The sequence below is a fragment of the Pristiophorus japonicus genome, unplaced genomic scaffold (genome assembly GCF_044704955.1).
Source record: "Pristiophorus japonicus isolate sPriJap1 unplaced genomic scaffold, sPriJap1.hap1 HAP1_SCAFFOLD_331, whole genome shotgun sequence".
Lineage (NCBI taxonomy): Eukaryota > Metazoa > Chordata > Chondrichthyes > Pristiophoridae > Pristiophorus > Pristiophorus japonicus.
This window is the reverse complement of record NW_027253117.1, coordinates 133668-149005: the sequence shown is the minus strand read 5'-3', so window position 1 is coordinate 149005 and position 15338 is coordinate 133668. Positions and strand designations below refer to the sequence as shown.

General features: G+C 49.5%; 1 protein-coding gene across 2 annotated transcripts in view; it reads left to right on the top strand.

The window, feature by feature from the left end:
- The window catches only part of LOC139249760 (guanine nucleotide exchange factor VAV3-like), a 197619-nt gene that overhangs the window by 158149 nt on the left and 24132 nt on the right, over positions 1-15338 (top strand). For both annotated transcript variants that reach the window (XM_070872549.1, XM_070872548.1), the window contains exons 22-25: positions 1315-1349; positions 2721-2837; positions 10032-10119; positions 14986-15115. In XM_070872549.1, coding sequence (XP_070728650.1) covers positions 1315-1349; positions 2721-2837; positions 10032-10119; positions 14986-15115 — 370 coding nt within the window. The remainder of the gene's footprint in view (positions 1-1314; positions 1350-2720; positions 2838-10031; positions 10120-14985; positions 15116-15338) is intronic.

Here is a 15338-nt window from a genome sequence, read left to right as displayed (position 1 = left end):
CAATTCCACGATGGTATATGGGACTCACATTTGTCCCCGTAATTAAGCAGATAAAAGTTACAACACACTGGAGCTCCCGGGGAACTTCAGTCTGGTCTTGCGGAGCCAAGGCTGAGCAGACTAGGGTTGTGAGCCCCTGAAGGGGAGCTCAGTATGTGAGTGTATTGGCACCGATATCTCACATACACTGTGTAAGGGCCCGTGTTTTATCATCAACATCGTTCAGTGACGAGTATTAACCAGATGTGTCAGCGTTTACTAGTCCTCAAACTTGTATTCAAGGTAAAGGATGTTTGGGCAACGTCCCATAATACCCTGCATCGGGCCAATCAGGATAAGAACGTAAGAAATGGGAGCAGGAGTAGGATAATAAAAGAACATAAGAATTAGGAACAGGAGTAGGCCATCTAGCCCCTCGAGCCTGCTCCGCCATTCAACAAGATCATGGCTGATCTGGCCGTGGACTCAGCTCCACTTACCCGCCCGCTCCCCGTAACCCTTAATTCCCTTATTGGTTATCTGACAATATTCCATAATTGGCAGGATGTGAATACCCACACACTGTCGAACACTCCTTTCATCTCGGTCACGCTCATTTTGTCAGGTAGAATTGTTTTTAATCATTCACTCTCGGCAAGGGAAAGGTTTTGAAGGGATGTGGGTACAAGGTGGGGGGAATGTGACTCAGATTATTGGGCCGTGTGGAAGCTAAACACTCAGCTTTGTTCCTGCTTGATAATTGGGTCATCAGCAGTGCTGGCAATCAGCTATTGGGCACTGGCACTGGCACCGACACCCACACTGGCACCGACACCCACACTGGCACCGACACCCACACTGACACTGGCACCCACACTGGCACCGACACCCACATTGACACTGGCACCACACCGACACTGGCACCCACACTGGCACCGACATCAACACCGACACTGGCACCGACACCCACACTGGCACTGACACCCACACTGGCACCGGCACTGGCACCGCCATCGGCACCCACGCTGGCACCTACACTGGCACCAGCGCAGACACTGGCACCGACATCCACACTGGTGCTGACACTGGCACCGACACTGGCACCACCATCGGCACCCACACTGGCACCGGCACCAGCGCCGGCACTGGCACTGACATCCACACCGACACTGGCACCGACATCCACACTGGCACTGACACTGGCACTGACACTGGCACTGACACTGGCACCGGCCGGTACTGCACCCTGGGCCACACTCACAACTCGGTGTCACGTTGACTGATTTCCCGGATTACGATTCACTAACAGTTTGATGTTCCTCGCTCTGTCCTCAGGTTCCGAAGCGGGTGGATTACTCTGGATTTGCCTGGTAGGTACATGTGATGCAAGAAACCTGTGAACGGACGGAATCAGACTGCGATCTCCAGGGGTCCCTGCCCGGGAGCAGTGTGACCAACCCTGCAGATCAGGGCGGGAGGGTGGGCTGGTGTTTGAGATGCGCCGTGTACCAATCGTACAGACATCGCTGTGCAACTGACGAAAGGGGGGCGGGGGGAAATAGACAATCTGGGGCGGGATTGCTCCTTTAGGGCCTGGATATTGTCGCCCGTTGCCCAGCTGACTGACCGTGTCCACAACAGGAGACCCGGGGGCTCGACCTGCGCTTGAAGGGCAAATTCTAAACTAATCTGGGGAAAGAATATTTCAGTGAGCGAGTGGTCAGTCTATAGAACGGGCTCTCGAGGGAGACGGTGGGAGCAGTTAGTATTGGTTCACTCAAAGGTGAACGAGAGAGAATTCACCCAGAAAATGCCATGTTGTGCCCCAGTACCTGAGTAATTGGGGACGTGCCGTGTGGGGGGGTGTCGCGAGCTCGGGGGGAACAGGGGACTTTGGGTCTCTGGGTCCCAAAGCTCTTCCCCCATCGGGGGTTTTCCTCACCGCGTGTCTGGGTGTGTGGGAGACTCGTTGATGGAGATCGATCGCCGTGATTGGTCAACCATTCCATTATCGGTGGATCATGTGACTCCCCCAATGGTCCCCCAGGCGCTGCACTGTCGGAGGGGCAGTACTGAGGGAGTGCCGCACTGTCGGAGGGGCAGTACTGAGGGAACGCCGCACTGTCGGAGGGGTAGTACTGAGGGAGCGCCACACTGTCGGAGGGGCAGTACTGACGGAGCGCCGCACTGTCAGAGGGTCAGTACTGATGGAGTGCCGCACTGTCAGAGGAGCAGTACTGAGGGAGCACCGCACTGTCGGAGGGGCAGTACTGAGGGAGCGCCGCACTGTCAGAGGGTCAGTACTGAGGGAGTGCCGCACTGTCGGAGGGGCAGTACTGAGGGAGCGCCGCACTGTCGGAGGGGCAGTACTGAGGGAGCGCCGCACTGTCGGAGGGGCCGTTTTTCGGATGAGCTGTTAAACCGAGGCCCCTTCTGCTCCCTCAGGTGGATGTAAGAAATCCCGTGGCCGTATTTCAAAGAAGAGCGGGTGTCCTGTCCAGTATTTATCCCTCAAGCCACATCACTAAAAACATATGATTGGGCCATTGTTTCACTGCAGTTTGTGGGAGCTTGCTGTGCACAAATTGGCTGCCGCGTTTCTCACATCACAGCAGAGAGTGAATGTCCAAAGCACCTCATTGGCTGTGAAGTGCTTTGGGACGTCCAGAGGTGATGAAAGATGCTGCAGAAGGCTTCTCCCCAACTGGCCAATCATTAATTGACGTTGTGTTGTCGGTCAGGTACGCAGGGTCGATGGACCGGCTGCAGGCAGAGAGCGAGCTGATCAACCATGGAAATAGCACCTTCCTGATCCGACACAGGGTGAAGGAGCTGGGAGAATACGCCATCAGTGTCAAGTGAGTCGCTGCTGCCTTGGTGTGAACCGTGTGTCATGTGTCTGGGTGCTGCTCTACAGGTACAGAAATAACACGACAATTAAATCAGGGACAACAACAGCAACGTGTATTTATATAGCACCTTTAACGTAATGAAATGTCCCAAGACGCTTCACAGGAGTATTATGAGATTTAACCAATTTGTGCACCGAGCTACATAAGGAGCTATTGGGGCAGGAGAGGTCGGTTTTAGGGAGCATCTTGAAGGAGGAGCGAGAGGTAGAGAGGCGGAGAGGTTTAGGGAGGGAGTTCCAGAGCTTGGGGCCCAGGCAACAGAAGGCACGGCCACCGATGGTGGAGCGATTATAATCATGGATGGTCAGGAGGGCAGAATTAAAGGAGTGCAGAAATCTCGGGGTGGGTGGGGCTGGAGGAGGTTACAGAGATAGGGAGGGGCGAGGGCCATGAAGAGATTTGAAAACAAGGATAAGAATTTTAAAATCGAGGCGTTGCTTTACTGGCCAGGAAAGAATAAGTGAGATAAACTCACAGGTAATGAGAAAGAAATGGCATTGGTATTGGATGCCTAACTCACCTCGATGACAAAATAGGCAATTCACTGGAGGATGAGCTTAAACAGAATATTAACACAGTTGGGATAGAAAGGGAGAAAAAAATTAATAAACTAGCAAAACTAAAAGGCTAAAAGCCCAGGTCTGGGTGGTGTACGCCCACACATACTCACAGAGATTAGGGTGTAGATAGCAGAGGCTATCCACTGGCTGGAGTCATACCTAGCACAAAGGAAGATGGTTGTGGTGGTTGGAGGTCAATCATCACAGCCCCAGGACATCGCTGCAGGAGTTCCTCAGGGCAGTGTCCTCGGCCCAACCATCTTCAGCTGCTTCATCAATGACCTTCCCTCCATCACAAGGTCAGAAGTGGGGACGTTCGCTGATGACTGCACAGTGTTCAGTTCCATTCCCAACCCCTCAGATAATGGAGCAGTCCGTGCCCACATGCAGCAAGACCTGGACAACATTCAGGCTTGGGCTGATAAGTGGTAAGTAACATTCACACCACACAAGTGCCAGGCAATGACCATCTCCAACAAGCGAGAGTCTAACCACCGTCCCTTGATATTGAATGGCATTACCATCGCTGAATCCCCCACCATCAACATCCTGGGGGTCACCATTGACCAGAAACTTAACTGGACCAGCCACATAAATACTGTGGCTACAAGAGCAGGTCAGAGGCTGGGTATTCTGCGGCGAGTGTCTCACCTCCTGACTCCCCAAAGCCTTTCCACCATCTACAAGGCACAAGTCAGGAGTGTGATGGAACACTCCCCACTTGCCTGGATGAGTGCAGCTCCAACAACACTCGAGAAGCTCCCTGGGTTAGACCACACTGGGAGCACCGTGCACAGTTCTAGTCTCCATATACCTGGGTTAGACCACACTTGGAGCACCGTGCACAGTTCTGGTCTCCATATACCTGGGTTAGAGCACCGTGTACAATTCTGGTCTCCATATGCCTGGGCTAGACCACACTTGGAGCACTGTGCAGAGTTCCGGTCTCCACACTATAAAAAGGACATAGAATCACTGGCGAAAGTGGAAAAATGGTTTACAGGGATGGTACCAGAACTGAGAGATTTCAGCTATCGGGAGATCGAGAGCCAGCGGCAGTTGGTGAGAGGGGAGCGACCTGTCAAAAGCCCAGCGGGAGATCGAGCCAGCGGCAGTTGGTGAGAGGGGAGCGACCTGTCAAAAGCCCAGCGGGAGATCGAGAGCCAGTGGCAATTGGTGAGAGGGGAGCGACCTGTCAAAAGCCCAGCGGGAGATCGAGAGCCAGTGGCAATTGGTGAGAGGGGAGCGACCTGTCAAAAGCCCAGCGGGAGATCGAGAGCCAGCGGCAGTTGGTGAGAGGGGAGCGACCTGTCAAAAGCCCAGCGGGAGATCGAGAGCCAGCGTACTGGTGCAGCTACAGCGGGAGAGAAAGCAAAATAGAAGTAGAAAGTAATCAAAAAGTGACGTCACAGCCAATGGGGTAAGTGATTGGCTGGTGTTGGGTGAGTAGCTTTTCTTTTATTTTTTATATCAGTAAGTGAACTATAACATTGTTATTACCAATTTAAGGGTATCTAAGGTTAAGACATGGCAGGAGAGCTCAGTCATGTGATATGCTCCTCCTGTACCATGTGGGAACTCGGGGACACTTCCGGTGTCCCTGACGACTACGTGTGTGGGAAGTGTATCCGCCTCGAGCTCTTGACGGTCCGCGTTGCAGAATTGGAGCTGAAGGTGGATTCACTCTGGAGCATCCACGATGCTGAGAATGACGTGAGTATCACGTGTAGTGAGTTGGTCTTACCGCAGGAGAAGGGTCCACAGCCAGATATGGAATGGAAGACCAACAGGAAGAGCAGTGCAAGAAAGATAGTGCAGGAGTCCCCTGTGGTCATCCCCCTGCAAAACAGATACACTGCTTTGAGTACTGTTGGGGAGGATGACTCATCAGGGGAGGGCAGCAGCAGCCAAGTTCATGGCACCGTAGGTGGCTCTGCTGCAAAGGAGGGCAGAAAAAAGAGTGGGAGCGCGATAGTGATAGGGGATTCGATGGTGAGGGGAATAGATAGGCGTTTCTGCGGACGCAACCGAGACTCCAGGATGGTATGTTGCCTCCCTGGTGCAAGGGTCAAGGATGTCTCGGAGCGGGTGCAGGACATTCTGAAATGGGAGGGAGAACAGCCAGTTGTCGTGGTGCACATTGGTACCAACGACATAGGTAAAAAAAGGGATGAGGTCCTACGAAAAGAATTTAAGGAGCTAGGAGCTAAATTAAAAAGTAGGACCTCAAAAGTAGTAATCTCGGGATTGCTACCAGTGCCACGTGCTAGTCAGAGTAGGAATCGCAGGATAGCGCAGATGAATACATGGCTTGAGCAGTGGTGCAGCAGGGAGGGATTCAAATTCTTGGGGCATTGGAACCGGTTCTGGGGGAGGTGGGACCAGTACAAACCGGACGGTCTGCACCTGGGCAGGTCCGGAACCAATGTCCTAGGGGGAGTGTTTGCTAGTGCTGTTGGGGAGGAGTTAAACTAATATTGCAGGGGGATGGGAACCTATACAGGGAGACAGAGGGAGACAAAAAGGAAGCAAAAGCAAAAGACAGAAAGGAGATGAGGAAAAGTGGAGGGCAGAGAAACCCAAGGCAAAGAACAAAAAGGGCCACTGTACAGCAAAATTCTAAAAGGACAAAGGGTGTTAAAAAAACAAGCCTGAAGGCTTTGTGTCTTAATGCAAGGAGTATCCGCAATAAGGTGGATGAATTAATTGTGCAAATAGATGTTAACAAATATGATGTGATTGGGATTACGGAGACGTGGCTCCAGGATGATCAGGGCTGGGAACTCAACATCCAGGGGTATTCAACATTCAGGAAGGATAGAATAAAAGGAAAAGGAGGTGGGGTAGCATTACTGGTTAAAGAGGAGATTAATGCAATAGTTAGGAAAGACATTAGCTTGGATGATGTGGAATCTATATGGGTGGAGCTGCAGAACACTAAAGGGCAAAAATCGTTAGTGGGAGTTGTGTACAGACCTCCAAACAGTAGTAGTGATGTTGGGGAGGGCATCAAACAGGAAATTAGGAGTGCATGCAATAAAGGTGCAGCAGTTATAATGGGTGACTTTAATATGCACATAGATTGGGCTAGCCAAACTGGAAGCAATACGGTGGAGGAGGATTTCCTGGAATGCATAAGGGATGGTTTTCTAGACCAATATGTCGAGGAACCAACTAGGGGGGAGGCCATCTTAGACTGGGTGTTGTGTAATGAGAGAGGATTAATTAGCAATCTCATTGTGCGAGGCCCCTTGGGGAAGAGTGACCATAATATGGTGGAATTCTGCATTAGGATGGAGAATGAAACAGTTAATTCAGAGACCATGGTCCAGAACTTAAAGAAGGGTAACTTTGAAGGTATGAGGCATGAATTGGCTAAGATAGATTGGCTAATGATACTTAAGGGGTTGACTGTGGATGGGCAATGGCAGACATTTAGAGAACGCATGGATGAATTACAACAATTGTACATTCCTGTCTGGCGTAAAAATAAAAAAGGGAAGGTGGCTCAACCGTGGCTATCTAGGGAAATCAGGGATAGTATTAAAGCCAAGGAAGTGGCATACAAATTGGCCAGAAATAGCAGCGAACCTGAGGACTGGGAGAAATTTAGAACTCAGCAGAGGAGGACAAAGGGTTTGATTAGGGCAGGGAAAATGGAGTACGAGAAGAAGCTTGCAGGGAACATTAAGGCGGATTGCAAAAGTTTCTATAGGTATGTAAAGAGAAAGAGGTTAGTAAAAACAAACGTAGGTCCCCTGCAGTCAGAATCAGGGGAAGTCATAACGGGGAACAAAGAAATGGCAGACCAATTGAACAAGTACTTTGGTTCAGTATTCACTAAGGAGGACACAAACAACCTTCCGGATATAAAAGTGGTCAGAGGGTCTATTAAAGAGGAGGAACTGAGGGAAATCTTTATTAGTCGGGAAATTGTGTTGGGGAAATTGATGGGATTGAAGGCCGATAAATCCCCAGGGCCTGATGGACTGCATCCCAGAGTACTTAAGGAGGTGGCCTTGGAAATAGCGGATGCATTGACAGTCATTTTCCAACATTCCATTGACTCTGGATCAGTTCCTATCGAGTGGAGGGTAGCCAATGTAACCCCACTTTTTAAAAAAGGAGGGAGAGAGAAAGCAGGGAATTATAGACCGGTCAGCCTGACCTCAGTAGTGGGTAAAATGATGGAATCAATTATTAAGGATGTCATAGCAGTGCATTTGGAAAGAGGTGACATGATAGGTCCAAGTCAGCATGGATTTGTAAAAGGGAGATCATGCTTGACAAATCTTCTGGAATTTTTTGAGGATGTTTCCAATAAAGTGGACAAAGGAGTACCAGTTGATGTGGTATATTTGGACTTTCAGAAGGCTTTCGACAAGGTCCCACACAGGAGATTAATGTGCAAAGTTAAAGCACATGGGATTGGGGGTAGTGTGCTGACGTGGATTGAGAACTGGTTGTCAGACAGGAAGCAAAGAGTAGGAGTAAATGGGTACTTTTCGGAATGGCAGGCAGTGACTAGTGGGGTACCGCAGGGTTCTGTGCTGGGGCCCCAGCTGTTTACATTATACATTAATGATTTAGACGAAGGGATTAAATGTAGTATCTCCAAATTTGCGGATGACACTAAGTTGGGTGGCAGTGTGAGCTGCGAGGAGGATGCTATGAGGCTACAGAGTGACTTGGATAGGTTAGGTGAGTGGGCAAATGCGTGGCAGATGAAGTATAATGTGGATAAATGTGAGGTTATCCACTTTGGTGGTAAAAACAGAGAGACAGACTATTATCTGAATGGTGACAGATTAGGAAAAGGGAAGGTGCAACGAGACCTGGGTGTCATGGTACATCAGTCATTGAAGGTTGGCATGCAGGTACAGCAGGCGGTTAAGAAAGCAAATGGCATGTTGGCCTTCATAGCGAGGGGATTTGAGTACAGGGGCAGGGAGGTGTTGCTACAGTTGTACAGGGCCTTGGTGAGGCCACACCTGGAGTATTGTGTACAGTTTTGGTCTCCTAACTTGAGGAAGGACATACTTGCTGTTGAGGGAGTGCAGCGAAGATTCACCAGACTGATTCCCGGGATGGTGGGACTGACCTATCAAGAAAGACTGAATCAACTGGGCTTGTATTCACTGGAGTTCAGAAGAGTGAGAGGGGACCTCATAGAAACGTTTAAAATTCTGACGGGTTTGGACAGGTTGGATGCAGGAAGAATGTTCCCAATGTTGGGGAAGTCCAGAACCAGGGGTCACAGTCTAAGGATAGGGGGTAGGCCATTTAGGACCGAGATAAGGAGAAACTTCTTCACCCAGAGAGTGGTGAACCTGTGGAATTCTCTACCACAGGAAGTAGTTGAGGCCAATTCACTAAATATATTCAAAAGGGAGTTAGATGAAGTCCTTAGTACTCGGGGGATCAAGGGGTATGGCGTGAAAGCAGGAAGTGGGTACTGAAGTTTCATGTTCAGCCATGAACTCGTTGAATGGCGGTGCAGGCTAGAAGGGCTGAATGGCCTGCTCCTGCACCTATTTTCTATGTTTCTATGTTAAGACGGTAGATGTGGAGAGAATGTTGGCACTAGTGAGAGAATCTAACACAAGGGACCATGAATACAAGATAGTCACTAATAAATCCGACAGGGAGAGGAGGTGACATTCACTCAGAGAATGGTTAGAGTGTGGGACTCGCTACCACAGGCAGCGGTTGAGGCAAAGAGATTCGATGCTTTCAAGAGGAAGCGTGATGAGCATACGAGAGAAAGGGGGATAGAAAGATCGGCTGAAAGGCTGAGATGAGGCAGATGGAGTGGGAGGAGACTGGTGTGGAGTATAAACCCCAGCACAGACTGGTTGACCCGAATGGCCTGTTTCTGTGCAGGATATGCCATGTAATTCCCTTGGAGACTAGTGTGAGGTAGTGGAAGGCTGATTAACAGTTTTGCAGAGCATAAAAACATAAGGAATAGGAGCAGGAGTCGGCCATTCGGCCCCTCGAGCCTGCTCCGCCATTTAATGAGATCATGGCTGATCTTCGACCTCAACTCCACTTTCCCGCCTGATCCCCATATCCCTTGATCCACCTTAATATTCAAAAATCTATTTATCTCGGCCTTGAATATACTCAGTGACTGAGCCTCCACAGCCCTCTGGGACAGAGAATTCCAAAGATTCACCACCCTCTGAGTGAAGAAGTTTCTCCTCATCTCAGTCCTAAATGGCCGACCCCTTATCCTGAGACTGTGACCCCTGGTTCTAGACTCCCCAGCCCGGGGGGAAACACCCTCCCTGCATCTACCCTGTCAATCCCTGTAAGAATTTTATATGTTTCACTGAGATCACCTCTCATTCTTCTAAACTCCAGAGAATACAGGCCTAGTCTGCTCAATCTCTCCTCATCGGACAATCCCCCCCATCCCAGGAATCAGTCTGGTGAACCTTCGTTGCACTCCCTCTGTTCCGTGGGGAAGGAGACCAGAACTGTACACAGTACTCCAGGTGTGGTCTCAGAGTGAGGCTATTGTTGCACCTTCCCCAGACCCAGTCGGCCTCACGTCCGTTTCTCAATCTCTCGCCAGGTACAACAATGAGGTGAAACACATAAAGATAATCTCCCACGATTCCTGCTTTCACATCGCCGAGAACAAGAGGTTCCAAGGTCTAACGGTGAGTGACGATTGGCGGAGAAACCGCAGCACAGGGAGCAACGTTTTTGTATATTCATTCCCGGGATGTGGGCGTCGCTGGCCAGGCCGGCATTTATTGCCCATCCCTAATTGCCCCTTGAGAAGGTGGTGGTGAGCCGCCTTCTTGAACCGCTGCAGTCCGTGTGGTGAAGGTGCTCCCACAGTGCTGTTAGGGAGGGAGTTCCAGGATTGTGATCCAGCGACGATGAAGGAACGGCCGATATATTTCCCAGTCAGGATGGTGTGTGACTGGGAGGGGAACGTGGAGGTGGTGGTGTTCCCCATGCACCTGCTGCCCTTGTCCTTCTAGGTGGTAGAGGTCGCGGGTTTGGGAGGTGCTGCCGAAGAAGCCTTGGCGAGTTGCTGCAGTGCATCTTGTAGATGGTACACACTGCAGCCACGGTGGTGGAAATCGTGCTTTATTTTCTTGAGGGGAGGGGTGGAGATGCTGTAATTGGCCTCAGGATCTCCAGGTGAGTGGAGGTGGAGGGGTGGAGGGTGGGAATTAGCCGGGAATTGCGCCTGATTAACCTGTGTGCGGGAGTCCGAGGCTGTGTCATGGACAGGAGTACGTCACTGTGGGACGGATTGAAATCTGCTCTGCCACAACACGGGTCCCAGTCAGAGCACAGAGTTACATGGAATGTGCAGCCCAGGAACAGGCCATTGGGCCCACTGCTCCGTGCCCACAGCCCCCTCTCACCCCCCTCCATCTCACCCCATCACCATATCCTTCTATTCCTTTCTCCCTCATGTGTTTATCCAGCTTCCCCTCAATTCATCTAAGAATTGTAGAATCTCACAGCACAGAAGGCCATTCGGCCCATCGAGTCTGCACCGGCTCGATCGAAAAGCAATCCATTCTGTCCAGCTCCCCGCTCTTCCCCCATATCCCTGACATTTCAATCTCCAAGTATTTATCCAATTCCCCTTGGAAGGTGACTATTGAATCTGTATCCATCGCCCTATCAGGCAGCGTGTTCCAGATCCTCACCACTCACTGCGTAATCAGTTTTACCTCCTGTCGCCTCTGGTGGTTTTGCCAATCACCTTAAATTGGTGCTCATTGGTTACTGACCCTTCAGCCATTGAAACCAGTTTCCCTTTATTTACTCTTGATAAACACTGAGAAACATAGAAACATAGAAAATAGGTGCAGGAGTAGGCCATTCGGCCCTTCGAGCCTGCACCACCATTCAATGAGTTCATGGCTGAACATGCAACTTCAGTACCCCATTCCTGCTTTCTTGCCATACCCCTTGATCCCCCTAGTAGTAAGGACTACATCTAACGCCTTTTTGAATATATTTAGTGAATTGGCCTCAACAACTTTCTGTGGTAGAGAATTCCACAGGTTCATCACTCTCTGGGTGAAGAAGTTTCTCCTCATCTCAGTCCTAAATGACTTACCACTTATCCTTAGACTGTGACCCCTGATTCTGGACTTCCCCAACATTGGGAACATTCTTCCTGCATCTAACCTGTCTAAACCCGTCAGAATTTTAAACGTTTCTATGAGATCCCCTCTCATTCTTCTGAACTCCAGTGAATACAAGCCCAGTTGATCCAGTCTTTCTTGATAGGTCAGTCCCGCCATCCCGGGAATCAGTCTGGTGAAACTTCGCTGCACTCCCTCAATAGCAAGAATGTCCTTCCTCAAGTTAGGAGACCAAAACTGTACACAATACTCCAGGTGTGGCCTCACCAAGACCCTGTACAACTGTAGCAACACCTCCCTGCCCCTGTACTCAAATCCCCTCGCGATGAAGGCCAACATGCCATTTGCTTTCTTAACCACCTGCTGTACCTGCATGCCAACCTTCAATGACTGATGTACCATGACACCCAGGTCTCGTTGCACCTCCCCTTTTCCTAATCTGTCACCATTCAGATAATAGTCTGTCTCTCTGTTTTTACCACCAAAGTGGATAACCTCACATTTATCCACATTATACTTCATCTGCCATGCATTTGCCCACTCACCTAACCTATCCAAGTCACTCTGCAGCCTCATAGCATCCTCCTCGCAGCTCACACTGCCACCCAACTTAGTGTCATCCGCAAATTTGGAGATACTACATTTAATCCCCTCTTCTAAATCATTAATATACAGTGTAAACAGCTGGGGCCCCAGCACAGAACCTTGCGGTACCCCACTAGTCACTGCCTGCCATTCTTAAAAGTACCCATTTACTCCTACTCTTTGCTTCCTGTCTGACAACCAGTTCTCAATCCATGTCAGCACACTACCCCCAATCCCATGTGCTTTAACTTTGCACATTAATCTCTTGTGTGGGACCTTGTCGAAAGCCTTCTGAAAGTCCAAATATACCACATCAACTGGTTCTCCCTTGTCCACTCAACTGGAAACATCCTCAAAAAATTCCAGAAGATTTGTCAAGCATGATTTCCCTTTCACAAATCCATGCTGACTTGGACCTATCATGTCACCTCTTTCCAAATGCGCTGCTATGACATCCTTATAATTGATTCCATCATTTTACCCAATACCGATGTCAGGCTGACTGGTCTATAATTCCCTGTTTTCTCACTCACTCCTTTTTTAAAAAGTGGGGTTGCATTGGCTACTCTCCACTCGATAGGAACTGATCCAGAGCCTATGGAATGTTGGAAAATGACTGTCAATGCATCCGCTATTTCCAAGGCCACCTCCTTAAGTATTCTGGGATGCAGTCCATCAGGCCCTGGGGATTTATCGGCCTTCAATCCCATCAATTTCCCCAACACAATTTCCCGACTAATAAGGATTTCCTTCAGTTCCTCCTTCTTACTAGACCCTCTGACCCCTTTTATATCCGGAAGGTTGTTAGTGTCCTCCTTAGTGAATACCGAACCAAAGTACTTGTTCAATTGGTCTGCCATTTCTTTGTTCCCCATTATGACTTCCCCTGATTCTGACTGCAGGGGACCAACGTTTGTCTTTACGAACCTTTTTCTCTTTACATATCTATAGAAACTTTTGCAGTCCGTCTTATTGTTCCCTGTAATCTTTCTCTCGTACTCTATTTTCCCTGCCCTAATCAAACCCTTTGTCCTCCTCTGCTGAGTTCTAAATTTCTCCCAGACCCCAGATTCACTGCTATTTCTGGCCAATTTGTATGCCACTTCCTTGGCTTTAATACTATCCCTGATTTCCCTTGATAGCCACGGTTGAGCCACCTTCCCTTTTTTATTTTTACGCCAGACAGGGATGTACAATTGTTGCAGTTCATCCATGCGGTCTCTAAGTGTCTGCCATTGCCCATCCACTGTCAACCCCTTAAGTATCATTCGCCAATCTATCCTAGCCAGTTCACGCCTCATACCTTCAAAGTTACCCTTCTTTAAGTTCTGGACCATGGTCTCTGAATTAACTGTTTCATTCTCCATCCTAATGTAGAATTCCACCATATTATGGTCACTCTTCCCCAAGGGGACTCGCACAACGAGATTGCTAATTAGTCCTCTCTTGTTACACAACACCCAGTCTAAGATGGCCTCCCCCCTAGTTGGTTCCTCGACATATTGGTCAAGAAAACCATCCCTTATGCACTCCAGGAAATCCTCCTCCACCGTATTGCTTCCAATTGGTTAGCCCAATCTATATGCATTTTAAAGTCACCCATTATAACTGCTGCAACTTTATTGCATGCACCCCTAATTTCCTGTTTGATGCCCTCCCCGACATCACTACTACTGTTTGGAGGTCTGTACACAACTCCCACGAACGTTTTTTGCCCTTTGGTGTTCTGCAGCTCTACCCATATAGATTCCACATCATCTAAGCGAATGTCCTTCCTAACTATTGCATTAATCTCCACTTTAACCAGCAATGCTACCCCACCTCCTTTTCCTTTTGTTCTATCCTTCCTGAATGTTGAATATCCCTGGATGTTGAGTTCCCAGCCCGAATCATCCTGGAGCCATGTCTCCGTAATCCCAATCACATCATATCTGTTAACATCTATTTGCACAGTTAATTCATCCACCTTATTACAGATACTCCTTGCATTAAGACACAAAGCCTTTAGGCTTGTTTTTTTAACACCCTTTGTCCTTTTAGAATTATGATGTAGTGTGTCCCTTTTTGTTTCTTGCCTTTGTTTACTCGGCCTTCCACTATTGCTTTTTACCTTTCCACCATCTGTTTCTGACTCCATATTACTTCACCCTGTCTTGCTGCATAGGTTCCCATCCCCCTGCCATATTAGTTTAAACACTCCCGAACTGCATTAGCAAATGTTACCCCCAGGACATCAGTTCCAGTCCTGCCCAAGTGCAGACCGTCCCTTTTGTACAGGTCCCACTTCCCCCAGAATTTGAACACCTCTATCACATCTCCTCTTAACATTCTCTGCTCTAATGAGCACCATACCAGCTTCTCCAGTCTATCCATGTAACTATAATCATCCCTGGAACCATTCTATTTCAGCCGATAACCTCCTTATGTGCCGTAAATCTAGACAGTACTGAGGGAGTGCCGCACTGTCGGAGGGGCAGTACTGAGGGAGTGCAGCACTGTCGGAGGGGCAGTACTGAGGGAGCGCTGCACTGTCGGAGGGACAGTACTGAGGGAGTGCCGCACTGTCGGAGGGACAGCACTGAGGGAGTTCCGCACTGTCGGAGGAGCAGTACTGAGGGAGCGCCGCACTATTGGAGGGGCAGCACTGAGGGAGTGCTGCAGTGTCGGAGGGACAGTACTGAGGGAGCGCCGCACTGTCGGAGGGGCAGTACTGAGGGAGAGCCACACTGTCGGAGGGGCAGTACTGAGGGAGAGCCGCACTGTCGGAGGGGCAGTACTGGGGGAGTTCCCACAGATTATTAACATAAATGTTATTATTAACAGGAACTTGTCGAATATTATAAATATCATTCGTTGAAGGAGGGATTCCGATGTCTGGACACAACCCTCCAGTACCCGTACAAAGACCCTGAGGAGGAGTCGGTGCAAAGGCCTCACCGAGCGGCAGGTCAGGGTGAGTACTGGCACTGTGCCTCACGTGTCTGCAGTGCTCGGGAGCAGTGAGTAAAACCACTATTGTTAGGATGTGTTAGCCTGGATATTGTCGCCCGTGCCCAGCTGACTGACCGTGTCCACAACAGGAGACCCGGGGGCTCGACCTGCGCTTGAAGGGCAAATTCTAAACTAATCTGGGGAAAGAATATATCAGTGAGCGAGTGGTCAATCTATAGAACGGG